Source organism: Pelmatolapia mariae, linkage group LG16_19 (genome assembly GCF_036321145.2).
Source record: "Pelmatolapia mariae isolate MD_Pm_ZW linkage group LG16_19, Pm_UMD_F_2, whole genome shotgun sequence".
Classification (NCBI taxonomy): Eukaryota; Metazoa; Chordata; class Actinopteri; order Cichliformes; family Cichlidae; genus Pelmatolapia; species Pelmatolapia mariae.
In genome coordinates this window covers 58,471,110-58,490,550 of record NC_086241.1, presented here as the reverse complement: position 1 = coordinate 58,490,550, position 19,441 = coordinate 58,471,110, and the positions used below count along the sequence as shown (strand labels likewise).

General features: G+C 38.9%; 1 protein-coding gene across 1 annotated transcript in view; it reads left to right on the top strand.

Annotated features, from left to right (window-relative positions):
- The window catches only part of LOC134644995 (glutamate receptor ionotropic, NMDA 3B-like), an 82,580-nt gene that overhangs the window by 59,409 nt on the left and 3,730 nt on the right, over positions 1-19,441 (top strand). Inside the window, exons 7-11 of the mRNA XM_063498210.1 lie at positions 368-513; positions 3,311-3,426; positions 16,456-16,607; positions 17,818-17,982; positions 19,279-19,346. Coding sequence (XP_063354280.1) covers positions 368-513; positions 3,311-3,426; positions 16,456-16,607; positions 17,818-17,982; positions 19,279-19,346 — 647 coding nt within the window. The remainder of the gene's footprint in view (positions 1-367; positions 514-3,310; positions 3,427-16,455; positions 16,608-17,817; positions 17,983-19,278; positions 19,347-19,441) is intronic.

Genomic DNA, 19,441 nt, shown 5'->3' with positions numbered 1-19,441 from the left:
AATAAATACTTAAATCAAAACAGTAGTCAAGCAAATCAGCTCAAGTACATATTTTACTTATTTTAACACCTGAAAGATCCTGGGTTCAAGACCTGAAGGAGACAAAAACCCAGGCTCAGGATGTCCCACGCTATTTCTGGTCTCAAGCCTGGATAAATGGGAGGGTTGCGGAGTTGCATCAGCACGGACATCCGGTATAAAAATTGGTATCAAATCAAATGCGGAGATCCATCTCCTGTAGCAACGCCTTGGGAATAAGGGAGCACCTTATCTAAACTCCTAAATAGGATGATATCACCTGAATTCATCACTTACATTACATATCCACCCTCTCTTATATTCATGCCTTCCTATTCCATCTCCACAGCTGCACCATCCGTCCCTGGGCTTCCGTTTTGGTACAGTGAGGGAGAGCAGTGCTGAGGATTACATGAAGAAAAGTTTCCCGGAGATGCACGACTACATGAGACGCTTCAACCAACCCACCACTCCAGAAGGTGTACACATGTTAAAGTAAGAAAGAATCAAATCCATGGACACAGTGTCTGAAATATTGAAAATAACCATTTTTACCTTTTTCCTTTCATAATGCTAACCTAAAAAAAATCTAGTCACGTTCACATCTCGTATTTGTAGCTTTCTATATTCAGTGGACTTATTTTCTATGCACATTGTGCAAAACAATTCTACTAATTGCACCAACAATTTGCATGTTACTCGTTCTCTCGCTTAAATATTTATTTTGAATTATTATGAAGAACAAGCTACAAGCTTAATGTAAGTTTTGCTTTGGGGATGATTTCTGCTTTCTTTACACCTGCAGTGCTGTTGTGTGCAACCCATTTATCAGTGTTTTCTTATTAAGAGAACACACTGTTTTGCAAGTGCATGTGACAGAAATATGAAGAAGTGCTCAGTGCTCTAGCCGCATGTATTTAAACCATGCATAATCATGAGCTTTTCCTTATCTAGACACGCTTCAGCATAAGGTGTAACTGAGGTAAAAACACATAAATTATATTTCATTAGTCCTTGTAGTTTATAAAGAAAGAAATAATTAGACTTTTTTTTAATGAGGGATGAATAAGGGTCAGGGGCAGGCTGATGTAGGGAGTGCTGAGAAAAAATTATTCACTCTGATGTCGAATGGGGACAGAAAGCAGATGAAAGCAAGCACAGAAGACAAGTTTATTTTTGTATCGCATTTAATTTACAAAGGAAATTGAAAATGCTTTACATAAATCATTGAAAATGAAAAGAAAGAGCTACAACAAATTGCACTTAAAAAACAAATTTAAGTGATGGGGAAAATGAAAGGAAAACGGTAAAAAAAAAAAGTCAGGGTGACAGAAAGTAGTTCTGTTCATAAGGTTCATGCAAAGGATGTGGATGAAATAACTGAACCTCATTACAGAAGTTATAAAGATGATCTGAAAGTCTGAAAAAAGGTCATACAGAGGAATCCAAGAAATAATCATTCTGAATAACCAGTTAATTAGAGTATGTTCACACTCCTCATTCATTATATTAGTTATTCACAAATTATGTTGGTTTTGTATATTTACTTTTTTATTTATTTTACATTTCCTTCACTCCTCCACATCTAGCACATCTGTTATTTCCGTACCAGCTGGCTTTCCTTAAGCAGTTGAGGATGAACCCACTTTGGTTTCTGGCAGCCTAAACAGTTTTGCCTTCAGCGGTCTTCTGGATTTAGCTTCTCCATCAGATTACCAGCAATCGAGGATGAGAGTGACAAAACATTTAGTATTCGCATTTAGTTTTTGTGGCATCTCATCACTCATAGTTTTGCTGTTGAATAAAGAAAAGGGCTTATGACAGAAAGATTAAATGTTTGGGCACAAGATTCTGTTTTGAGGCAGGTTTTTAAATTTTACTTTATCATTTTATTTTAAGTCAATCAGATCATTTTACCACGTTAGACCCCTTAAACTTCACATCAAAAACACTAGACTGGATTCACAGAGTACAAAAATAGTAATAAAAAAAACAAAACTTTATCCTGCCCATGTACTGTACCAAGCACAACCACAACGACGCACACACTTCTCAGACACAATGCCTACTCCAGAGAGCACCAGCAGAGCTACTGAGATGGTGCATGTGCTGACTTTGTGATTCAAGTGGGAAGATAGAAAGCGCTTGTTCAGAGAAAGAGGATGAGAACAGAAAAGATGAAGGCGGCATTTGTTTGCGTGTGAGGCAAAGCAGAAGTGGAAGTCACAGCAGTGCAGAGAACTGGAGTAAGGCTGTAAAATACTGTGTTGGCAGAACTACTGACCCCAATACTGCAGTCAAATCTTAAAGAAGAAAAATCCCAAGCCTTCTCCTGGAGAGACACGATACACATGCAGGTGCACACAAACATATACGCTCAGAGGAAATAGTGCGCACGTGTGCACATACACAAGCTTAGAGCTTACAGTTGTACCTGCACACTCTCATGCCTATATATTTATAGGCATGCTCAAATACACACACACAACTCTTATTCCAAGGCCATGCATCGGGTAGCTTCCAAACCTCTTTAGTCCCAAAAGAACTCTCTATCCTCACTTTTCTCCCTGTGCATAGTATTTGACAGGTCTAGACAGAGAAAAACAGACTTTCCTTCTTTCCAGCACTGCAAAGACTTTGTAAAGTCAGCCTGTGTTTAGTGGTAAATGTCCTGAATAACAACAAGTTTCAGGTAATTTGATCAGTCTTGTCTATTTTTCCATTGGACTGACTATATTTATACACGCCTTCTTTATGCCTTTCAAATCTGTGTTTATTTGTTCATTATTATGACTTTGGATGTCTCTGCATCGAACATGTATACATATTGCTTCTTCATCTGTGTGTAGGTCTATCATTCAGACCCTGTCTGTTGAGCTTCATTTGCTGGAACTAATCCTCTGCCAGCCATGGTCAGCAGCACAGGCTGCACACAGAGGAACAGTCTATAATTAAGGGTCAATCAGGGTCAATTGGATCGATATTGCCAGAGTAGGAGAGTCTTCAGCAGTGTGTATAATGTCTTATCAGTCCGCGACAGAGGATGTTGGTTTAGGTAATGATGTATGTGTTTACATAGCGTATTAGAATGCAGTTAATCTCATCCCCTGTATAAATGACACAGTGGCATGACAGCCCTAAATCCAAGGTTCCTGAGCAGGTCTGGAGATTTAGGAATAGTGTGGAAACAGAATCTGATTTGTAAAACTGAAGATTAATCGTCTTCAATTAATGTTACTCTCTCACTTCTTGTGATGTGTGTGTGTGCGTGTGTGTGTTGTTGGTGGTGAAGGACAGATCCTCCTGCCCTGGATGCATTCATCATGGATAAAGCCCTGTTGGACTATGAGGTCTCTATCGATGCAGACTGCAAACTACTTACTGTGGGAAAGCCATTTGCTATTGAAGGTACAGACACTAGCACACACGCACACACTTGTTTTTATCACTTGTGAGGGCACATGGTTGTTGTTTGAAGCCAGTTTTAAAAAAAAAACAACAACTTGAAAGGCGTTGAAAAGCACTCATACATACACATGCACACCCCAAAACTCTATAAAACAGTAACATTTATTCATGTAGTCACACACTTAGAGGTCCACTGAAACAATAATTCAGGTCAGGACTTTAACTCAGGGTTGGGGGATATATTAAAATTTTCTACTGACCTTTGCTAGTCTAGCTCTTTGACTGCTTATAGTATATATCCACAGGATATGTGTGGAAGGCCACACATGAGGTGTGGGCCACATGATCCTGCTCTCCAGAGTCAATGCTGTGAGGATAGAGTCCTAGCTAATGCATGCATTTTTAAAGGCTCATTCCTCCTTGCTGTGTTATCACTGGTCAAGTTGACTGTTCAAGGCAGGTCAAAGTGAATTTAAGGCAATGGGAGACCCATATAGATATAGATATATACAGATTCATTTCAAATGCTGTAGTCAGTCATGTAGTAGCTAAGGAAACAACATGACTGACAGAATAACACGGTGATTCACTGTGTGAACTTATAACGCTCCAGGGTAAAAGTATTCAACCATCTATTATTAACAAGACTGCCCAGTCAGAACACTTTGGACTTTGATGCTCAGACATTCCAAGAACATTTAAAAAACATGTAAAAAAAAAAAATCCACTGCCAATCAGAAAATAGCTAATGACCCCCACAGGGGTATATCAGATTCAAGTTCTTGCACACTGCTCCATGAATATGTGGGCTTACGCATGCTTATATCTGAGAGTCTGGCACTGATGTGTGTGCGTGATCCTTTTCTTGGTACACTTTATTTTTCTGCCCCAAAAACCATAATATTTTCAAAGACGTGCACGGAAAACATGTGCAGCTAAATTTGAATTTTTTTCCTTCTTTCCAGCATTTTCCTTCTGCACGTGTCACTGAGGTACTGTTGGAAAAGAAGAAATATTACAATAATAGAAGCTTTTAAATATTGTAAATAAGATTGATGTATGCAAAGAAATATATAATATATCTGTTTACAAGGTAAACAGCATTGCCCCTATTTGCAAAAAAGTCTAAAGGGCTTATATCATTCTTTTCTGGAGGGTTTAATACAAGACAAATTACACTGTGTACTGTAGCCACTGATCATTTATATCAACAATAACTCATGTTTTTTGGCCAAGTAATTGATTACTTTACGTGATTATTATGGCCCCATATACTGGAAAAAGTTGCAACATAAGAAGTTGCAGTACTGTAGCAGTAGTAGGAGTTGCAGTGATGTGCACACACACACACATATGCACACACAGGAGTAAATTATAACACTTTTAGAAATAAACGCTGCTGACGACCTGCCGAAAGAAATTATGTCCCAGCGCCAATAAATCTCAGGTTCTGCCGTTTGCCGAGATAAATAAAGCATTCTAGCCATTATAGCAAGTTTTACAGTATTCTAGTCACATGCCGTCTGCACATATACACATTCTGAAGGTGACTTTGAAGTGAAATTTCTGCTAGCGGAACACGTTTATTGGATATATCAAACATTTAACCTCTAACCCAATGTAGCTTAGTCACCAGGAGGTTTTTCTTTACTAGGATAGATTTGGCACTGGGAGCTCATGCATGACCACATATGTTTGTTTATGTCCAAGCATATTACTGTAGGTGTGTGTGTGTGTGTTTGTTTGTGTGCTGGTGCATGCATTTGTGTATTTGATTCATGTCAGTCTTCTTTTCTCCTCATATCACTGATACAGGCACTAACAGAAACACAGACAATAAATAGAAACTAGTAAGGGTGCCACCTGGGACCAGAAACTATCTTTGATACTATTTCTCTGTCAATCAAAGTGTCACCTCAGAAAGACCCCACTCCCACGTTCCGTACTTCCTGTACAATCCTTGTTCACTGGAGATTATCTAGTGCTTTCTTCATTGCATTGTACAAAATGAGCCCAGGGACAGCGCTGAGCCATTACTCATGAATGTGAAGAAGGGAAAGCAGGTCTCATTGATATGTAGAGCGTGTCAGTTTGATGACTACTTGATTCACCGTCTACACAAAAAAGTCACGCAGAGAATCTACACTTGTTTGAGTAGCTATTTTGCAGGAGTGAGGAAGAGTAGGATGGGGCTAAAGAAAGAAAGAACAGGAAATGACCCAGACAGGAAACATGAGACAAGTAAAACAAATAAGAGGAAGAAAAGAAAAAAAACATGAGACGGAATAAAAGATTTTAAAAAGTAAGTAAGGACAACAAAAGTAAAGAAATCAGGGGCCAGTGAGTGAGGTGGGAGTTGAGCATAAGAAGGAGATAGAGGGCTTTCATTTGCCCACTGCCAGTTTGCTCCTTTCTGCACAGCTAGTGATAAAAGAGGCAGCCAACAGAGTCTCCTAATCAAGACAAACCTTCACCCCAAGCAGATGGAATGAGGGAGGGGAAGAAAGGACACGGAGTGGAAGAATGGAGCAAAGAAAGAGAGGAAGTGTTATTTTGTCTGTATGTGGATGCAGGCGGGATTTATAGAGCAGTTTGTGGTCAGGAGATACAGAGAGACGCTGGAATTGGGACTGTGGAGTCGCTCCAGGCAAGGTGCTCTGCTGAAATCTTCAGGCTGCTTAAGTGGAGGGAGATGCGGGGGTGTCGCCGTGCGTCTGTTTTCGCTGAGTGCTGTTGGGAGATGTTTACGACAGCCTAGACACACCCCATTAATAATATTGCCACTGAACATGCAGCCACTAGCTGCCCGCACGCATGTGTGTGTATGGGGTTGGTGTGCATGTGGAGCATGTGTCCCTGCGTGCATAAGTGGTCTGCACAAGCTCAGTCAAGCAGAACAAAGCATGTCTGAAGATTAAATGAGGATGGCAGAGGATCCTATTGGCGGGGTGAAAGTATTGTTGGTCGGGCAGCTCACGTCTGACGAGAGTGACGTACAGACACGTTTCTGTGTGTGTAGTTGTGTGTGTGTGCATGCAGAAATGTGGCAGAGTCTGAAACAAAATTAAGCATTACTGACTTGATTACGTGATTAGTAGAAATGGGCAACTGTTGTGATTAATTAATAATAATTTAGTTTGATATCTTATCTTATGTGATAGCAGTTTTTTGATTAAAGATGTCACCTTCTGAAATATTTAGAGGACTAGCTTAACAGTTTTGGGTTTTTTTGGGAGGGGGGGGGTGTTATTGAAGAAGAGATTAATCAAGAAAAATAATCATGAAAATATATATTTGATCCAACCCTATAGCTGTGGATTTTGTTCACACATAGACACAAACCTTAAGAATTTTTTATCAAACCTGAAAAGATTAATATTTGATTGAATCCAGTTTTGCCCTCTTTCAAAAGCTAGAAATCCATGCCTCCTAGCCCCAGTCAATAACAAAAATTTTTTTAAAAATGGCCTAAGTTGAAATTCAGTGAAATAAAAACTCGCACACACCATGAGATCAACAGGTATAAATAAGCAGAAGCTTCAGCAAACATCCATTCATTATCTTCCACTTATCAAAAGTTGAGTTGTGGTCGAGCAGGCTAAGCAGGATATTCCTAATGTCCTTCTCCCCAGCAACACTTTCCATTTCCTCCTGGAGCATTCTGAGGCACTCCCAATCCAGATGAGATATATAATCTATCCTGTGGGTTCTGGGTCTACCCTGGGATCTCATCCCACTTGGATATGTGCAGAAACACTGCAGAGGGAGGCACCCAGGAGGCATCCTAACCAGATGCCTAAACGGCTTCAACTGGCTCCTTTTAACACAGAGGAGCAGCAGTTCTACTTCAAGCTCCCCAGCCTATCTTTGAACTCATACACCCTTCAGAGGAAACTCATTACCCAGATCTCATGACCATCAGTGAGGTCTGAAATCTAGATGGACTGGTAAATTGAAAGCTTCACCTTTTAGCTCAGCTTTCTCTTTACTACAACAGTCCCAAAACAACCACAAAGACGCTGGATTAATCCGCTGGTCCACCTCACATTCCACCTTCCCATCACTCATGAATAAGATCCCAGGATAGTTGAACTCCCCTTTCTGCTTCTCTCACCAGAACCCATTTTCCAGCAGAGAAACATGGCCTCAGACTTTGAAAACCAGCAATATTTAAAGTGTCTGAAAACCTGTTTTCTCAGGCAGCTATTTAAAATAGACTTAAATACAGAAATAGCTGAAGTTCGAAATGTGCTGGTTGTTTCTTTTAAAAATTGCCCCTGCTGCTTTTACCTGCACATCTCTTACCAATTTGAAGAAACAAAATTACAGATTAAAGCTGAAAGCCAGTGTCACTTGAAGGTCACATATCCATGCACCAAACAGGATTTTTCTCATATTTTAAGAGGTTGGTGGGATAACACATGCTATTTATGTTGCCTAGGAGATGCTGCTGAAAAACTAAATTGATGCAACCACTCTCACAGAAGCACCTGAGTTTGTAACTGCCTAACTCATGCAGGGTTACACAAGGTTATGCATTTATTTAGAGAGTCCACATTTCAAGTTTTGCTTGGAGAGTAGGGCGTATTTAAACCTTTTTTATTAAATTACTGTATCTCCAAAAAACTGAAGTAAAAGTACATTAAAAAAATATGAAATAGGGAGTATGCTCTTTGATGTTTAATGTAACACAAGTCAAATTTACAGCAAATCCATTTGTTTTTCTTCAGTGAAATTTTAGGTTGTGTTCTTAGACTTTATATAAATGATGGCTGTAGGCACCATGACATTGGCTTTGTTTGGAAGCTTCAACTTTAGCACCTTGGTCACAGTCTTTCTCTATTTTACTCATTTGGATCATCTATTACTTCACCTTGATATATATTTTATAATATTCCTCCAACTGTACTTTAAATTTCCTTCTTAGTAGCTTTCACACAATTGGAAAAACTACACCTACAAAGTAGCAAGAAAATCCACCTGTGCACAAAAAATATGTGCTTTACTTTTCAAACAGTAACTAATGTAAGAGTAAAACACCTGCAAATAGTCAAACCTCAATAACAGCAATGAATGTAGGCAATGAGCAATGAAAGTGACTTAATACAGGCCATACTCACTAATAAGCTGGTGTGCTTAGGGGAACACGAACCCAATATTAAATGCACTTTTTACAAAAAATGTGACTGTAAAGTTTGAACAGATCATCTGTGTTTTGAAATAAGCTGAGCTTTTTACAAACCCAGTGCTTTTAAGTAAAACTCGACGGGCACCGGTGTGTCTTTGAGTGTGTGGGGGGATTTGAGTGACAGCTTTGGGACATGAAGCTTGTGATGGAAAATGCGAACGTCTGGGGGAAAGAATCAAAACAAATGACAAGTGACTGCCCACTTGCATTTCAGCATTTGACTGAGTGCTCTAAAGAATTGTGGATGGAGATATGCTGATGACAGAAAAATGCTCTCTGTCTGCTTGAAAAAAAAAAAAAGCATGAGGAGCGAGACATACAGAGACAAAGCAGTGGACTCGGGAGAGGACCCGAGAGATAAAGAGAAGAATGAACTGAAGCAGAAATTGAACGAAAGCGAAGGGATGACAGAGATAAAGAGTGGACTAACAGAGGAAGAGACCAGCGGCAATGGTGGGAGAGAAAAGACCTTGGATGGGGAAAGAGAAAGGATGAGGGGGGAAGAGAAGACGAAAGGAAGAAAAATGAGAAAAGAAGGGTCGGTAAAGGAGGGAAAGAGCAAAGGGATGGAGGCTTTGGCAGTCTTTGTCATGTAGGAAGCAGAGTGTGACAGTTACGTGAACCTTCGCTATTCTCTGTTTCTGTCCACAACCCCCATCGGGCTCATACACCTTGACAGCCCCATAACACACATACACACACATAAACACACTGACAAACAGCTGCCAAGTCTGAGCCAGCCACACACACACACAGAGACACACACAAAACCCCTGTTGGTATGACTGTGTCTGTGACTGCAGTACAGATGAAATGAAACAAACAATCCCTGGAGGTTTTGTATAGCAATAAATTTTAAAGAGGGTCTTTTCTTTTGAGTCAAAGCTGAGGAACGCATTTCTTTCACTTTTAACCTGTAGAAATAGTGGTCGTAATGCAAAACAGATCCCTTTTGAGTAAGTTGTGAAGGGCAGAGAGGCAATCCTCTCCAGCTATTAAACAACACTTGAATGTGCTGCTATAGAAATTAAAGCAATAAACACTGGTGGAAGATTGTACTTAAATCTGTGACTTAATTAAAAATATTAGAGTTATATAATTTTATTGCTGTAACTACTCTGTATTTTATTGCTTTGTCTGCTCTCATTATTCCAACTGCTGTTGGTGGTGTTTTAAGCAAAAGGGGAAACTTCTAAGGCATTACCAAACAATTGATGATGATGACGAAGAAACAATTTCTATAAATAAAAAACAGATTAATATTTAATGCACTACAATAATGATTTGCATTACTGGCTGCATAATTAGATAGACCTTTTAAGCTATCAGTTTCACATCTGTGACACTTAACTCTAGTTGCACTGTGCTGTACACCCCTTGGTTTGTCTAAAAAAAAAACAAAGCTGGGAGGATGTGTAAAAGAATGAATATAACTACAATCATGCAGTCATTAAAAATTGTACAAACACAACAAATCACATTAAACCTCGGGAAGTAGTAAGAGGGTAATAAAAAACAGAATAAGTTGTGTTTATGCAAAAAAATAACACATTTAATGGAGTATCTTACAACTATTTAAAGGTGCAGTTAGTAATTTTTATTTAGGTTATTTATTAGGAAAAAAAGATATTGTGCTCACAAATATACTTAGATTAGTGTGTAATTACATCTTCCAACAAACTGATGCTGTCTCAAGTGTGTACATGTGTGTGTGCATGTACATGTCTATGCATAGGAATAGTAGTGGTAAAATAGTTATGTTAAGCTATATAGTTTATGTCTTTAATATTTCCACAACCATATCCATAATCACATACTGTGTATGCTACCATTGTATATAGTGTATTATCTTACTTATTTTTTATTTGTTTGTATTTTCTTTGTATTTTTTGTATTTTCCTTCTGATATCTGTACCTGAGCTGAGCTAACGCAAAAAATTCCCCTGCGTGGGATCAATAAAGTCTTATCTTATCTTATCTTATCTTATCTTATCTTATCAAATAAACTATTAAAAAACACATATAGTAGGAGCAGGCACAGGTTTGTGGAAGCCACCATTTTCCTCACTAAATTTGAATGCAGCAGCCAAAAAGGACATCTCCCTTCCAACTAATTGTATTTGATGGAATAAGTCTTTTTTTTTTTTTAACTTAATGTGGCTAGAGACCACCCTTATAAATAGTACACCAAAGGCAAAGAAGAGCAGATTAGACATGCAACCATTTCTGGACAGATGACAAGAGCTGGCTAAACAACAACAGCTGGTTTTAAGCTAGCATTATGCCAGCTAATATTAGGCTTGAGTGTCCTAAAAGTCTGCTAACAGTAGCTACGAGCAGCAAGAACAGCAGTCTCACTGACAGAAAAGTTCAGCATATCCTCAGTTCACCTCAGTATCGCTGTCATTGGTCAGAATGAGCGTCTCTGACTCATATTGGACTCGTACTGGACTCCTGTCACAAGGTTTTACAGCTTCCAACAGAGTAAATAAAGGTGGATGTTTCTCACCCGGCATTGGCAGCTGAGGTAAACAGTAGATCGACAGCCTGCACAGTCAGGGAACAAATCTAGGGTTGATCCAGATTCGGTCCAGACAGCAGTACAAATACAGTGGCTAGTCTCAGCCCAGCTCTTATGCCATACAGTCTGTGCACAGTCTATGTTTGTCCTAATAGGAGCCACCATAGCAGGGATTATGCACTCGAATTGGGCAAGGTAAGAAAACAGAACTCAGTTAACAACAATCTGCAATCTATTGACATCTAGTGGCGAAAATTTTACACACAGTAACTTTAATTAGATAATTAAGATGATTTGGCATAAAAAGAAAAACAGAGGATATTACGATCTATTCTATCTAGGACATGACTACTGAAACGGTGCATGGGAAAATACTTGACAAAATAGGATTTTGGCATCTGTGGTAAATAGTATTTAAAAATTCAGAGAATCCAGAAATAAGGCTGAAAGGGATACGACTGAAACTAGTAATGAATGGCCGTGATCTTCGAACCCTGAGGCAGCACTGCATTTAAAACAGGCACCATCCTGAAGTGGAAATCACTAGGTGATGAATGACCACTGAGCAGATGGATTCAAATGGCAGAGGCAGACTATGGTGCAGACCAACCATTCGGTGAGTCATTCACCCCAAACAATTTACAATTCATAGACAGGAAAACATGGTGTGGCTGAGGATCACCTTTGGACTCCACCAGCATCAGCGACATCAGCACAACAATGAAAAACAGGCAGCCACTTTAACTCCTACTACTACTGATGACCTTAGTGGACACATTTGCTACCACAGTAGGCATACCTCCATATTTACATGATAGCCATTCAAACAATATTACACATGAATGTTGGTACTATCAAATTTAAAATTAGCTTTTTTATATATAAAATAAAATGAACAAAATTAATTTCTTTTGTTTCAATATTTGAAACAATATTTGAAACTAAATTAACTAAAAATAAGGTGTAAATTATTTGCAAATTGGATTGCATCTATTGTTTTCATATTCTACAGAACATTTCAACTTTGTTTTGGCAGCATTACAACAGCATTCTGGAACATAACAATGACTGCATCAGTATATAGCATGTAATGGGCAAAAGATTTGTACTATGCAAAGGTCTCAGACTACCCCTCATTTCTTTATATTTTACTAGGGAAAAAAGACATGGTGATGAAGTGTGAAAAAAATAAATGGAAACACAGTATATAAGGTAGAAACAGAGTTGGCGCAATTCTTATGAGCTTGGATGTCAGTATTTGGTATGACCACCTTTCTTCAACACAGCATGAACTCTCTCAGGCAAGCTTGTCATTTCTTTAGGTAGTCCTCAGGAATAGTTCCCCAGGCTTCTTGAAGGACATTCAAAGCTCTTCTTTGGATGTCAGCTGCCTTTTGTTTTTATTCTCTGTCAAGATGATCCCACGCTACTTTAATACTGTTGAGGTCTGGGCTCTAAGGAGGCCAGTTTATGACTGATAGTGTTCCATTATGTGTTTTTCTAGCCAGGTATGCTTTTACTGCAATGACAGTGAGATCATTGTCATGCTGAAAAATTAAGCCATTGCCATTCAAGTTCTTTTCAGATGCTAGTGCATGATGGATCAAAATCTGACTGAACTTTTCTTTGTTCATAATTCCATCAGTTTTGACAAGATCTCCACTGGCCAGAGCTGTGGAAAAGTCCTTGGAATTGAGGGTGTTGATATGCACACTCATGCGTGTGTGTGCATGAGCACAGCTGGGGGTGAGGTGTACTAGAAACCTCGTAGTATCTTCCAACTATAAGGTATCTTAAGACACAGCAGTCAACACCTTTATGTATCTATTTTTTGCATTTGGCATGATGCATCCCCAGCAGCCCTACTTCCCACAGCCTTGCCACTGGCTGAAATTTAACCCCAAATCATAACAGAAGCTGCTCCATGTTTTACCTCTTTCCTGACCTCCTGCAATCACATTGACAATGATCTGACCCAGAGATATCAAATTCCTTTTTTCCCTGTTTCCATTTCTTAAGAATGGCTTCTTCACAGCTGCCCTTCCACTGAGACCATTTCTGGAGAGGCTTTTACAGACAGTACATGGATTAACTGATCAACCAGATGCATCAGTCAGTTCTTTACTGGAATTTTTCCTATTTCTTGAGGAAATTACTTTCAGATAGTATTCATGTGTTGTAGTTACCCCCTTTTTTGTCCTCCACTTGTCCAATTTCCTTTTATGCTTGAATGATTTGTAGGTCAGTGTTAAGTGGCTTAACAAACAAACCAAATTCATCTGAAAATGTCAGATACAAAGGTTGGACTGAAAATGAGTCAAAGAAAACCTGAAGAACTATGTTCTACACCAGTTTAAAAATATATGTTCTGGCTCCTTGTTAGTAAAATATAAAGAAATGAAGGATGGCTTAAGACTCTTCCACAGAAGTGTATGAAAAAAGCGTATGGAAAAATACACTAAAACTATACCTGATCTTGATATTTTGTATATTTAATCAGATAAAAAAAAGACATACTTTTATTTATTCTGTATTTTTTTCACTTCGAGATGTTTTTTCTTCACCATCCATGATTGTGAAAGTGAAAAGTACTTATTAATACTGTCAAGAAAGTGATGCGATAACTACCTCTTACAGAAAGCTACACTTACATAATTAAAAAGGAACACTATCATCAGAGCTACCCGCTGTGGCGACCCCTCGTGAATAAGGGAGCAGCTAAAGTAGCTTTCTTTCTTTTTTACTGTCATCAGAAGAAGGGGATTCATAAAAGGGCTATAATATCAGTATGGTATCAATTTCCTGTGCACATGGAGTGGAACCAACCTTTGTTTGGCCTTTCAACAAAATAAGGTCTTGTATCTGTAACTGGAGGGTGCGAATGTGAAGTGAGCACAGAGTGGATGATCAGCATCAGGCTTTGAAAAGTGTTTTGCAACTAGTAGGTCTGGTGAGGCTTGGTGAGAGGAAGGAGGTGCTTTATTTTTTTACAGAATCTGTAAGTCTAGTTACAGATTTAGAAAGATTGTACTCACTTTAAAGTATATTTCAAACAGGATATGCAAATGGAGTAAAACCTATAAAGACAGTTTTCTAAAGTAATATGCTATAGTGTTATAAATCTTATTTCTACAGTGGAGCACAATGTAGTGAAATTTAAGGGAGAAAAGGCTAAAGGAGAAATGAAATGGAAAGAAGACACCATTAACATTCATTTAGAGGGACAAGGGAAGGGAGTTTGGTGTACAAGTGAAGAATAATAACACAAGAAGTTAACTTTGACATTTTTACACCTACTACATTTACTCCTCACAGCAGAATCAGAAGTCCAAAATGTTGTGTTGGACCAAGACCTCATAAAGAGAATTTCATTTACATAAAAGTAATTTACAAGACAATAATTCATCACCACAGTCTGAGCACTGCCATGTGACTGTAACCAAAGGGAATCTAACCGACATAAGAAGCAGTCAGGTAAAATATGTATATTTGCATACTTTCCACTGAAGGAACTCTAAAGGGTGGAGTCAGATTTGATCCCACTCCATTCCTTAAGCTGGGATCAGACTACTTGATATCAGCCTTAAAATGGCCTGAGCTCACAGAGAATGGGGTGGAGTTGGAGCATTTGGAATGGAAAGGAGTATCAGATGTGACATATAAAATTTCATAATGGAGTACAAGTCTAGAATGCCTTATAAGGTCTCAAGAGGCAGACCTAACTATTTTCATTATCATAAATAGAATTAAAAATCCAAAGAATCATACATGTTTCTAAAACTGACATTCCAAACAGCTGCAAACTCCATTCTGAGTTATGTTTGAGAGAAGCATATTTTCTCTCCAGCAACGTAGCTTTCGACTTACAAGACTGATGAAGACTGTGTAAGCAAGTAAAGTAGACTGTGGAGATATAATCTTAAATTTGTTTCCTTTCCACTCTCATGTTGTTAGGGTTTGTCACCAGAACCACTTTGTTACATAGAAAAATCTCATACCGTGTCACACAGGTATATTTTTTTCATAGGTATATTTATTTCAGCAGCAAAGAAGGGGACAGAACACATGCATTCATCCCCCTGATAAAAACATGAAAAGAAAGAAACACCACACCATTACTCGGTGAAGAAGCCTCTAATAAGGCTGGGTATTTGTTAAATCCACCAAAATATGATTATGAATTATGAGTTAATACAGCTCCGCCAGATGGAAAAGGAGGAAGAGTACCAACATGAGGATGTTTTTTTTTCTCAAAATGTCTGAAAACCAAGTTCTAAGGCACTGCTGAGAGTTTAGAAAGGTTGTTCCCAGTTTACTAACTACTCTCAGTACAAGAAGAAAATAATTTTATCTTAAATCAGCCTCGATTCTCGCTCCATAAGCTCATCACTGATGTGTTTGACATGTTTTGAAATCACAGGAAGTTTTGAACATATGCGGAAATCTTTCTGAAACACATCTAAGTTATTGAGATAAAATCATTAATCATCTATGCGCATTTAAGCAGGTTTCTTCCCCAAACTCAAGACACAGAAGCAGACTGATATCAGACAGAGCTGCCAGCTTGTTACACTCTGACCCTGAAGTCTGAAACCAAACAAACATAAAAGAGTAGAAAAGACTAAATCGTGTCTCAGCGGGGATGATATTAAATTAGAACATTTAAGAATAATTATTTGAAACCCTGATGGTTGGCAGCTCTTTCTGCATCTAAAACAAGCACTAGTAGGGAAAATTAATTGAATGGGAACTTTAAAAAGGAAAGACTAATGAAGAACGACTGCTACATTTTCCTGAAGGTCACACGGTCATGAAAGACCACTTGGTTGTGTGTCTTGATCACCTATTGCTATACCTCTGGGAATAACATCTAATCTTATCTATGCTTTAGATCTGATTAGAGTTTGTAGTTATAAACTCCTTGGGCAATATCGAAAGAAGCTTCAAACAACACAATACTTGAAGTTGATCCACTGTGTGTTCTGTAATACAACCTCCAACAGCTTTAGCTGGGGGGGGGTTTCCACTTTTATACAGAGCTGTTGTCCAGGTGAATCTTGGGACACTGTATTTGCACTCTATAGGTGGAAATACTTTGCCAGAAAACATAGTTTATTTATGATTCAACCTGAAGACTGTAAACCGTAAATCTTCTTTTTCCAGAGGCCATCTGCCCTTTGGCAAAGTGCAACTGTCTGACTTTGGTTTTACTGCAAAAAAAACACCGAGTTAGACACTATCTTCCTGAGGCATGACTGTAGCTCTCAGGTTGGTTACCTTTAGCACACGTATTTACATCTGTGTCTGTGTCCTCTTTCAGGCTATGGTATTGGCCTTCCCCAGGGTTCTCCTCTAACCCGTAATGTGTCAGAGTTCGTCAGTCGCTACAAGTCTGACGGTTTCATGGACATGCTACACGACAAATGGTATAAGGTTGTACCCTGCGGAAAGAGAGTCTTTGCAGTCACTGAGGTAAGTCATCCGTGGGAGTGTGTGTTCATGAATTGTGTACGTGTGTTGTGTGTTAAGCAAAGCCTTCTGCTGCTGTACTTCTATAAATGAGTCTCCCTTTGGGACACAGACTGGATTGCCTGCCAGCTAGGCACACATACACTGACAGACACTTTCACACACACACAAACAAAGACATACAATCACATAAACTCAGGCCTATTTACTGACCTTAACCAGAGTTACAGGCACGCACTGTCTGAGTGTCGATTCTTATTTGTATCGTGTGGGTGCTACAGTACTCGGAGTTCTTGCCCTCCCTTTTACTTGCACTCCTTTTAAAGAACTGGAAATCTCTAGACAGAGCAAAATGTCCGTATCTATATCTCTTGTTTGCGAATAGAGAAGCTATTCAACTCCCTTTGGCCATCTCTTTTAAATCCCACTTCAAAGTTAAACCATAATATAGCAACAAATGCAATTATGCAGTCATAGGTTTCTCCAGTGAAACGAAAACCTTAACTTCACCCTGCATCGGAAAGCTATTACTGTTCATCCCATTTGAAGCGCAGAGAGCTGGCTACTTTCTAACAATGTAGGCGTTGGTGTGAACCTGCCCTCTGGATTAGGAGCAAAAGGAGGTCAGTGTTGTCACTGATGAATTTGTGGTGTCAGCATGGGGCTAATTGCCATCGGAGACAGTGCAGAAATGAGTCGGGTGGAGGAAACATGATTAGAGAGCATTGCTCTTGTCCCTGCCTCTTCCACTTCCTCCAGGCCGATGAATGCCTCATACGAGATAGACATTATGTCAGGGTGGGTTTAGGCAAATCAAATAAGGAAAAGCTGCTCTTCAATTAACCATCGTCTCTTCTTACCATCTCTGTGCTAACTGCTGTTTCTTTCTATTACTCTCTTTTATGCCTCCCCCGTATTCTCTGCTGCCTCGCTGCTCTACACCCTTTTCTTTCCAAAAATGTCTTTTACGCTGTTGTCCTCTTCTCTTGACTAATATTCTTATGGGCTTACACAGCCAAACTAGATACACAACAGCAGAATATCAAGTGCTCGTTTACAAAAAGTGGCCTAAATGGTAATTATGTAAATATAAATCATCAATCTCTGTATTTTCCTCTCTGTCGGCTTAAGTCTTCAGTAATCTGTGTCACTCCCCCCAACTTCTCCCTCACTCTCTCTCTTTCATGCTCTCTTTCTGTCACCGCCCCCTCAGACTCTACAGATGGGAATCCAGCATTTCTCAGGCCTGTTCGTGTTGTTATGCATGGGGGTAGGTGGAGCCTTGCTGACCTTGGCAGGTGAACACACTTTCTATCACCTGGTCATCCCTCGCCTCCGGCGTAGCCACACACTTCAGTACTGGCTGCACACCAGCCAGGTGAGTAAACATAAGGCCACACCATCTTTCATGCTAGCAAGACATGCCATGCACTTGAGCACAAAGAGTTATGCTCAGACATTTAAAACTCACATGATCTCTCATGCACACCAAAGACACGCATAGGAGCACAGTCAAAGGCTATATGCATGTGTGCTCATATGTATATTGCTGTTGGTGAGACATCCTTACCCCCTATGAGCTCACACTTTTCATGCAGATAACCAATGCCCTCTACTGGTTAAAAATTAAAAAGTCAAAAATTAGACTAAATGTTCCTAAAGCTGAATTGTCTGTGATAACGGACATATTCAATTAAACATGTCTTTCCATTAAGTTAATTACATTAATTAATACAAATTAGGTCCTTGAATACCCAATTTGTTTTTATATGCTTTACAAAAAAAGTAAAAAGTTAATAAATCTTACCGCTGGCAGTGTTTATTAATTGATTTATAAAGATACATTATGCATTCGTGCCTTTGTTTGTTTAGCCTTTTCTCAGACAGATGAAGAGACAGATCGTTATATGAAGCTATTTATACAGATTCCATCTGCAAAATTATTTTAAAATATTCGTTATTTTTCATAAAATTCAAATATGTTATATTTTCTTCACAAAGTCAGTGTATAAATGTGAATTGCAGAAAGTTTCTGACAGCAAATGTGTGTTTATGACAACATCCACCAAAGAAACAACAAATTGAATATTTAAAGGTCATATTTTGGTTTTTTTATGAAGCTCTGGCCATTACCAAATGAGGTGCCAGTGGCAACATTTTTTGAGTGAATAATGGAACTAGCAGTGTAAATATCAAGACTGCTCATATTGCTCATATTCGTTTGCTACATCTCTCTAAAAGGGCAACCACTCGCGGGCAGCCTCTAGCATTCATCACAAAAGAAGCTCCGCTATGAGGCGATGGCATCTGTGTCAGACCCTCAATATTATTCTTATCTTTAGAATAAGCCTCATTTCCCACAGGAAATATTAAAGCATAGTCACACTTTAAAGTTGTTTTTTTGATCATGCTAACCTAAGCATTTTGATACTTAAATGAAAAAGGCCTCAAGGAACTGACGCGTTAACTTTAAGCAGAAAGGAACCGTCTCTCACTGAATTACAATTATTAGAGTAAATTATTCAAAAGTGCACTATAGCAGGAACGGCTGTCACAGATGTTCTCTGCAGCTGGATAGAATAATAACCCTTGCAAATTCATCTCTCCTGATTTATTTCAAATCTGATGGCGTCTTAACAGATTCCATGTTACTAATCATCTTCTCTGCTTGCAGAAAATTCACAGAGCCCTGCACACCACATATGAGGATGTTGGAAAGGAGATGGCCGGCCTTGATCAAAAGTAATGAATTCACTAAGTGATTAATGCACCATTATGTTGTCTATTTTCTTCTGTTTGTGTGTTTAACAGATGTCACTTTGTTGTTGGAAGCGCAA